This window comes from Manis pentadactyla, chromosome 8 (assembly GCF_030020395.1).
Source record: "Manis pentadactyla isolate mManPen7 chromosome 8, mManPen7.hap1, whole genome shotgun sequence".
Classification (NCBI taxonomy): domain Eukaryota; kingdom Metazoa; phylum Chordata; class Mammalia; order Pholidota; family Manidae; genus Manis; species Manis pentadactyla.
The window spans coordinates 71,454,455-71,462,956 of NC_080026.1; the positions used below are offsets into that span (position 1 = coordinate 71,454,455).

The 8,502-nt window shown below is 48.3% G+C and overlaps 1 protein-coding gene across 2 annotated transcripts; it reads left to right on the forward strand.

Moving 5' to 3' along the window:
• The first annotated feature begins 3,881 nt into the window (after window positions 1-3,881).
• LOC118931493 (mannose-binding protein A-like) lies at window positions 3,882-8,069 on the forward strand. Of its 2 annotated transcripts, none has more exons than XM_036924082.2 (5): window positions 3,882-4,032; window positions 5,484-5,654; window positions 6,065-6,181; window positions 7,004-7,078; window positions 7,632-8,069. In XM_036924082.2, exons 2-5 carry the CDS (start codon window positions 5,492-5,494, stop codon window positions 8,003-8,005), a joined length of 729 nt encoding a protein of 242 aa, XP_036779977.2. In that variant the 5' UTR covers window positions 3,882-4,032; window positions 5,484-5,491; the 3' UTR covers window positions 8,006-8,069. The 2 variants fall into 2 exon arrangements, with proteins under 2 accessions (XP_036779977.2, XP_036779978.2); XM_036924083.2 differs by having other exon boundaries at window positions 3,885-4,110.
• Window positions 8,070-8,502: the final 433 nt, after the last annotated feature.

Below are 8,502 nucleotides of genomic sequence, written 5' to 3' on the forward strand. Positions count from 1 at the left end.
AAAATCTCCCATTAATGTGATAAAACACCTGCTTCACCTTTAAGACTCTGCAGTGTTTTCAGGAACTGGGGATGAAGACCAAATATACTTACCATAGTGGAAGGATAATTTCCACTATGAGAATACAGGTGTCACCAAGTGGGTCAGTCTCCTCTCCCCTCTTCAGTCCTCCTTATACTGACCAAGGGAGTGGAAATCATCAAATTACTCCTGCCTTGCACTCCTGGTATTTACCCTAATTGGCTGGTACTCTCATCATACTATGGATTAGGTACTATACTTGTATTAATTCATGTGATCCTCATTAATCCTAACAGAGTATCTGCATAAGATGTTATTCGTATCTCCAAGTTACAAATAAGAATACTGAGGCACTTTGAGGTTAAAGTGACTTGCCAAAGATTGTGCAGGCAATTCATAGTAGAACTGGGCCTTGTATATATGAAGTCAGAGCCCCAAGACTATATTATTAACCAGTAACATGTGGCTGGACTATAATAGTTATTTTTTACCTCAGGCTTTTAGGTGGGTTTGTGTCTGCTCCACATACTTAATTATTCTAATATTAGTAGTTACCAGGGACATAGTCTTCCCATGATCGGAAAAAACAAGAGGTCAGGTTAAATCCACAAGAACATTTAAAACTGCTGCTTCCTTCGTTTCTGCTCATACTCACATGGCCAAGACAAATATCAAAGAGGTTGGATGCTCACTCCATATGCTAGTGGGAGGCTCTGCAAACGACCGTGGCAAAGGGCATCGGTATATAATTATGTGATAAGGCAAGTGTGATTCCCTCTTGTCCAACACCAAATACAATGGTGTATTTGTTCCCTACATACATGTATAACAATATCAATATTACACACAACAGTAATAGTAGTAATAACTCCATCTGGGTTCCTGGATCCAATTCCAAAGTGTGTAAATTTGTGGGAGGGGCTCTTCCCACACATACTTACACCAAGCAATTCTCAAACACCAGCAGTGTGCTGGAGAACTCAAATCAGTTCTGATGCTATCTGCCCAGAGACAGCACCAGATTCCCAGGTTAAGGGCTCTGTCCTGCAAGGCTGTCCTCCACCAGACAACGGTCACACGTCCCAGGCAGTTACCTGTGCGTCTGACCTACCAGCTACAGACTAGAGGTTCCCATAACCTCCCCCTTAGGTTTGATTAATTTGCTAGAGTGGCTCACAGAACTCAGGAAAACACTTACGTTTACCATTTTAGTAAAGTATACCATAAAGGGTACAAGTTAACAGCCAGATGAAGAGAGACACAGGGCAAGGTCCCAAATAAAGGAGCTTCTGTCCTAGTGGAGCTTGGGGCCTGGCTTGGCGGCACACGGAGGCGATCTGGTTCCCGAAGCTTAGAAGCTCTCCCAGACTGAGAAGCAGGACCCAACCTGGCAGAGCAGGGCAGAGAGAGCAAAAAGCTCTCAGGGGTTTGTGTGAGGGCTTCACCACATAGTTGTAATTGAGTAAATGATTGGCCGTTGGCTGATTCAGCCTCTACCTGCCCTTGGGTGGGGGTCCAAAAATCTCCCATTAATGTGATAAAACACCTGCTTCACCTTTAAGACTCTGCAGTGTTTTCAGGAACTGGGGATGAAGACCAAATATACTTACCATATTTGGTCATATGAATAACCAAGTATGTATTTTCTTATAACTCATTATATCACAGTGAGTATAAAAATCAAGAACAATAATCCAAACCCCCATGGTCATATTTGCCAAGTTTTTTTTTTCTTTTTGGCAAAGAACTAGTTTTTTATTTTATTGTCAGGTCTATAGTTATTTCCTTAATTCATTAGTTTACTTATTTAATTTTTACTCATTCCTTAGTTATACCATCTTTTAAAAAACATCAATTTATCTGTTGCATAGTCAATAGTACTTAGAGGACTATTTTTGAGGCTTGTTATACCCATCACCTTTCACTCTGCTTATTTCCTACTGAGTTTGGTAATTTTTACAAGGTGAACTCAAATTTTCTTGACCCTCATCAGCGAAAATCCTGTGGTGCCTGGGTTAAGGTAAGGTCCTCTATTGCTTTTATGTCCCCATAGTGCACTAGGTTGTGACCAGCTGGGACGCTTGACAATTTTTCATCTTGGTGTAAACAGCAAAATTCAATAATAATAATCATAGGAAAAAAAACAGCATACATTAAACCCCCAGGTCAATGAGAGAATGGGCTCGCAGACTTGCATCTTCAAAGGAGGCTCCTTCTCCTCGCAGGGGTTCAGGTTTTCTTCTTGTCCCTTTGTCATCACAGTGCACATCCCTTCCTCCTCCTGCTTATTCTCTTCCCTCCTTCCCAGGCCCCCTCCCCCTAGGCCTGCAGCACATACAGGGTCCTTGTTTTATGTAAATCTGTTTCAAATGTCTACCTTTTTGGGAGGTCTGCCCATCTGCTGTATGGGTTTAATGTTCTGTGTCCTCTCAACCTGTGGGCTCTTCAAAGTTGTGCCAGTGGCATTTGGAAACACAGCTCCAAGAGGGGTTTTCTTTAGAGTGGGCCCCTCTTAGTGCCTGGCAGACTCCTTTCCAACAGGAATTTGGGAGAGCTGTTCAACGGGCATGGTGACTTGAGTACACAAGGCTAATGACCCTTGAGAAGCCAAAACAGCCATTACAAGGCAGCGTCAAAGGGAAGTGGCCAGGCTCACGCTCCCCACCCGAGAAAAGCAAACCTCTTGAGTTGTTTGGTGAGACAAATTGTTTCAAAGAGTGACTGTAAGTTTGAGGAAGGGCAGAAATCAAAGGTCCCGTCGAGGACTTGATCGGGCTCTGGAGATAAGACCTGGATCCTCCTGGAAACCGAGGCAAGGGGGAGCCACAGGCTGGGCTGGCATCTGCCCTTGCTCATGGTCTCTGTCTCTCTCCTCACTTTCTCAGTGGGTCCCTCCTGTGTGCCCAGCCCCGGGTTGCACCCTGGGGATAAGGAGGTGAATCAAATGCAGCTCCCACCCTAAAAAAGTAACAACACTGGGAAAGTGGGCACAGACGTTACCTCTAGTTGGAGAAAGGTCAAGAGGGCAGCCTTCAGGACATGATGCTGGAGGATTCATTTGTTCCATAAATGTTTATTGAGCATCGACTGTTTCCAGGCACTCTTCTAGGTGGGGATACAACAGCTGCGGAACAAGACCCTTGTTTTGATTAAGTTTCTGTTCTAAAAGAGCAGGGTGCTCAACAAATATGCAGCCAAATAACACAGGACAATTCGTAGCGACAGAGAATTGCGATTTCATGATAGAGTGGCTACTTAAAATTAAATGATTAGGTAAGCCCTTTCTCCAGAGATAACATGTAAGCTGACATCTGAATGATAGCAACCACTTATGCAAAGATAAGAGAGAAGTGTCCTAGGCTGGAATAGCCACTGCAAACGCCTGCATTCGACTTGAATATGAGCTGTCTACAAATGCTGCTTGCCTGTGTGCCAAGCCCTGTTAACACGTCCAAAGGAGACATTTGAAAAATGTTCTGAATGACAAAGGAGGAATGAGGTGTCCCTAATCCCTCCCTCCTCTGCCAGTAAACTAAACACAAATGGAGGGGGGACCTAGTCAGAACAGCTGAACAGAGGTGTGTGCCTGTATGTGTGTGCGTGTGCGAAAGAGAGAGAGAACATGTGTTTATTTGGTAGAGTGTCTATGTGTGACCCTTCTAGAAATGAATATCTGGAGGGAACTACCTTCCAGAGTCTGTGATTCTGATCTGTGATCTCAGAGGATCATTGTTGCTGGGCTGTAGAGGTTGATGTGTGGACGAGGGCAGCAGAGGGAATTAAAGCAGAGAACTGCCCAGTGTAATTCAGGAGACTCACTGGCAGCCCGGAGAACCGCCCACGATACAACAGTTCTAAGAAGGGTTGTTTATTAATCTGGGCTTGAAGGCCAGTCCAGCACTGTCCCTGGTCACTAGGCTCATTGGGCCTGACATTGCTGAGGCAACTGCCAGAGGCCTGGGCCGGAGACCAGCTTCCCTGCCACAGCCTCCGTGCTCTGAGGAGGCCCTAGTAAGTCATTTCTGGAGGACAGAGGTACAGGCCTGGGCCAAGAGTCTGGCCACTTGTCTTGATCCTGATGAGGTCCAGGTAGGGGCTTTGCTGGGGTTGTCAGGGCCTCTGTCTCTCTGCCTTGGGGCATTTGTGTCCTTCCTCGACTCACTTGGCCATCTGAAAACTGAAGGGTGGTCTCTTCAGCCAAAGGGAAGAATGGAAGTGAGGTGTGTATGCCAGCATCACGTTCAAGCCCTGACCTTGGCCTCCACCATCATCAGGAAAGGTTTTAAAAGAGAAAAAAGAAAACAGATAGAAATAAGAAGGTGGAGAAGAAAGTGATCAAAAAAGTTCCCTTCCAAGGCACAGCTCTCCCCGAGTCCTGGAGGAAGGAAAGAGTTAAGGGAGCTGACGGGCCAGGGTGGGCAAGGGTAGACACAGTAGTAATGTCACAAAGGCCAGTAACATTGGGATTAGAGGCTGTAGAGGAGCCGAGGGAGGGGCCCTTGGGGGCCGGGCTGCTGAGCCTTCCTGGAAGAGGGGCCAGCTGGAGCTTAGGCTGGATGGGGGCACAGTGCCAGGGAGGCATCTGGGCTGCATGCAGAGAATCTTGCCAGAACAAGGAGCACACGCTTACATCTTGCCAGGCCAGTGTGAACAGAAATTTTAGGAGCCTGGTTCTGGCTGGCAAAAATGACCTCTCAGTGGAGAATCTCAACCCAAGAGAAGAAAGCAAATCTAAGTCTCATCTGGCCAGGACCAGTGACCAAACAAGTTCCCATTCTGAGGGGTCAGACCCCTGCCTCAGGGCACTCTGAGCCCTGAGCCCTCAGGCAAGTGCCTGTCACAAAAGACTTTCTATAAGATGATTGACAGGCTGTTGGGGAAACTGGTCTGAGGGTAGCTGGCACCCTGCAGTGAAAAACAGGGATTTTTATGTGAATGAGAGAATGGGTGTCCTAAACCAGGTCCCACTGAGAAAAGGCCTTGTGGAACCTCAAGTCACCTGCTATTGTTTGAGTCCAGCTCTAGGGCCTATAGGAAGGGGAAGAAGAGAGAAACTGAGGCTCCCATGGCCCTCAAGAAAGGGAGTAGAGAAAGAGAGGAGCCAAAGGTCACACAGTGAGCTCTCCTTGTCTCTGTGCCAGGCCACCAAGAGCAGGGGTAGTTTGGCATTTTCAGACCTGGGGTCTTGAACCCACAGGGGCTGTGTAGCCCTGGAGAGAATGGGTCTTTATTATACTAATTACTCCTGCAGCTACCTTAGTTTTAGCACTGATCTACTCTTAACACTTTTCACCTGTCTGCCTCCCTAGTAGTAGCCTGGGAATAACTCAGAGCCCAAGGCTGTGACGTTCCCCTCTGGGTCTGCTGCCCCACGCACAGGGGCTGCCAGACCACAGGACTTAGCCAATGTTCACTAAACAAGATGAGATGGAACTCCTTTCCTTGACTCTCTCGCCTCTAAGGAAGGACCATGCTCCTGTGTTCACTACTGCCCATCCTTCTGTGTGTGGTGACAGCATCGTGCATAGAAACGACAGCCTGTGAGGATGCCCAGAAGACCTGCTCAGTGATTGCCTGTGGCACCCTGGGCAGAGACGGGCGAGACGGACCCAAGGGAGAAAAGGGAGAGCCAGGTACAGGACAGCTGCTCTGACTTCATCAGTCACCACCCCTAACAGGAGACTGTTTCCTATAAGGGATCTAGCACAGAGACCTGAGGGGGGCCCCCTTTCATTACGGTGGATGACGATTCACTCAGAATAATTCCTGTAAAAGGCTGTTCTCTCCCCAAGAAGATCCCCTGGTTCTCCAAAACCCCACATTTCCACACAGGAATGTGGCTGTCAGGAGAGAGGCAGTGTCCTGCCTGTTCAGGGAGCTGCCCCTTATGACAGGCTATCCCTTAGGATGCCAGAGATTTTTATCTTTTGGGTCACCACTAGTTCACTGGCTGTTTCTGGGGTCAATGTGAATCAAGTATTGAGCTTCTGCAAAAAGAAAATGAGCAACAGCCAGTGGATCACATTTCCTTTTTCTTCCAAAGGGCAAGGGCTCAGGGGCTTGCAGGGCCCTCCAGGGAAATTGGGGCCTCCGGGCAACAGAGGGGAGCCTGGGTCTCCAGGACCAAAGGGCCAGAAAGGAGATCATGGAGGCAGTTCAGGTAAGGAGCTCACTGCAGCCCAGTGTGGACTGAGGGGACCCAGGGAGGGCCCTGAGAGCTCCAGGGCCAGGTGGGAGGTGCCCCTTCTCCTGCTGCGCTGAGGGGAGATGCTCATTCTGCTTCCTGACCCAGTGCCCTGTTCCTCTCAGTGTGACCTGGGGTCTGAGGATTCCCACCAGGGCCTGAGCACAGGCTTCCACACCCTGCCCGGCCACTGATCTGCAGGCCTCAGGCAGAGACAGGCCTGGCTCCCTCCAGCTGAAACAGTCCGTTGTGTGTTTCCAGGCTGTGAGGGACACAACGGGTCCTCTCAGGTGTTGTGCTGGGTTTATGTCTATTGTCACAAAAGTGGCATGAAAATGGTTGGCTTCATAGAACCCCTGGATAATGGGGAAGATCACAGCAACTTAGTTCAGAGTAAAATGAATCCAGTAACAATCAAAGGAAAACAACGACCTCTTATTAATATGTGTCCACTGGCCCATCAAAATTATAAAAGTATTAAAAAGTTTGCCTGGAATAAGAAATGAAAAAGAATGAATAAAAAGGAGAATGAGCTGGGCCTTTTCTTATAAATAATTGTAATAGTACAATATTTAAACCGTGTTTAATGAAAAGTTTCCAGAGCTATCGTTTACAAGTGTTACTGCATGTATCTGGGAAGGCAGGAACAGCGCCTTTTTCCCCCTTTTGCTTCTTTTTGCTTTCTATTTTTCTGAACTAGTCATACATTTTGGTGGGCTCATTTTTTCTCTCCCAAAATACTCTGCTCTCCAATTTAGGATATTCTCAATAAACATACTTTTTCCTGTTGCTTTGTAGTTACTGAGATTAAGCTGGCTAATTTAGAGGAAGAGATAAGGAGCCTGAAATTACAACTGGACCACATCAAAAAGTGTAAGCTTCTTTTCTGCCCCCAGAGTGCACTCGGCTTTTGGGAGGGAGGACAAGGACTAACTCATGAACACTTACTATTGCCAGGGCCTGTGCTAGGTCTGCATTTTCTCATAATACGGTTTCATTCAATCTTCTCATTAACCCTAATTGTGGGTATCATACCCATTTTATTTACAAGTGGGAAAACAGGCCCAGGGAAGTGTAGATAATTCATACACTGTCACCCAGCTGGGAGGTGGCGGAGGGAGGATTGCATGGAGGTCCTGGGGCCCCAGCCTGGCAGAGGGATCTAGCATGTTTCCTGATGTCCACCTGTACGGCAGCAGCTTGTGACAGATACTTGGCTCAAGGGTGGGTGTTCCAGGAGAGTCAAGGCTGTCTGCCAGGGACTTGCTGTACGGCTGAGGATCTCTTCCTTACCAGGATCTGACCTGTGCTAGTCAGGCATGGGGCTAGTTTTCAGACTCCTGAGTTCCCAGCAAAGGGCTTTTTACCTACTGTCCTGGGCTGAACTCCAAGCTGAATCAACCCTACCCACCCTTTGCAATTTCAGTGCAAACCTTCTCCTTGGGCAAAAAGTCGGGGAAGAAACTCTATGTGACCAATGGTGAAAGGTTGCCTTTTTCCAAGGTGAAGGCTCTGTGCACCCAGCTCCAGGCCACCGTGGCCACCCCCAAGAATGCCGAGGAGAACACAGCCATCCTGGAGGTGGCCAAAGACACTGCCTTCCTGGGCATCACAGATGAGGTGACCGAGGGCCAGTTTGTGTATGTGACAGGAGGGAGGCTCACCTACAGCAACTGGAAGAAGGATGAGCCCAATGACCATGGCTCAGGGGAGGACTGCGTGATCCTCCTAAAGGACGGGCTCTGGAATGACATCTCCTGCTCTTCCTCCTTTGTGGCCATCTGTGAATTCCCAGCCTGAAGAGTTCCCTCCTTGCTCCCCACTGAGCTCTCTCCAAAAGAGAATGCAATGCCTGTGTTCCCAGGCCCAGTGTCGACTCATTCCTTCATGCGAATAGGAGGAAAATGAAGGGGATGCATCTGATTGTGGGATGAGGAAATGAGAGGCTGACAGTGGGGCCTGAGGGTTTCCGATCTGGTTCCTGGCAAAGGACACCCTCCACCTAAGATCATGGCATGGGGTCAGAGTTACCCATGGAGGGGCTAAGTCAGGCCGTCTCCTTTCTCTGTGAGGACACTTCCTCCTGCCAGAGGGACCGAAGGAGGGCCACGTATGTGTCAGACTTGGCAGTGGGTCTCAGCCTCCAAGAGATCCAATTCCCTTTTCTCCAAGGGTTGCCCCTCTGTGATAGCAAACTCTCCAGCTCTCAGCTCCTCCCCAGGCTGGCCCAGAGCTGCCCATGACATGGGAGCTGGTTTCATTGTTCGCAAGCTGTGCCAGAGCACCCCTCACTGCCA

Bases quoted from the DNA above. Each gene is read 5' to 3' on its own strand.
- LOC118931493 (XM_036924082.2), top strand. From the start codon at position 5,492: ATGCTCCTGTGTTCACTACTGCCCATCCTTCTGTGTGTGGTGACAGCA. The intron at 6,182-7,003 runs GTAAGGAGCTCA...GTTGCTTTGTAG, and splicing joins AGATCATGGAGGCAGTTCAG to TTACTGAGATTAAGCTGGCT. The intron at 7,079-7,631 runs GTAAGCTTCTTT...TTGCAATTTCAG, and splicing joins ACTGGACCACATCAAAAAGT to TGCAAACCTTCTCCTTGGGC.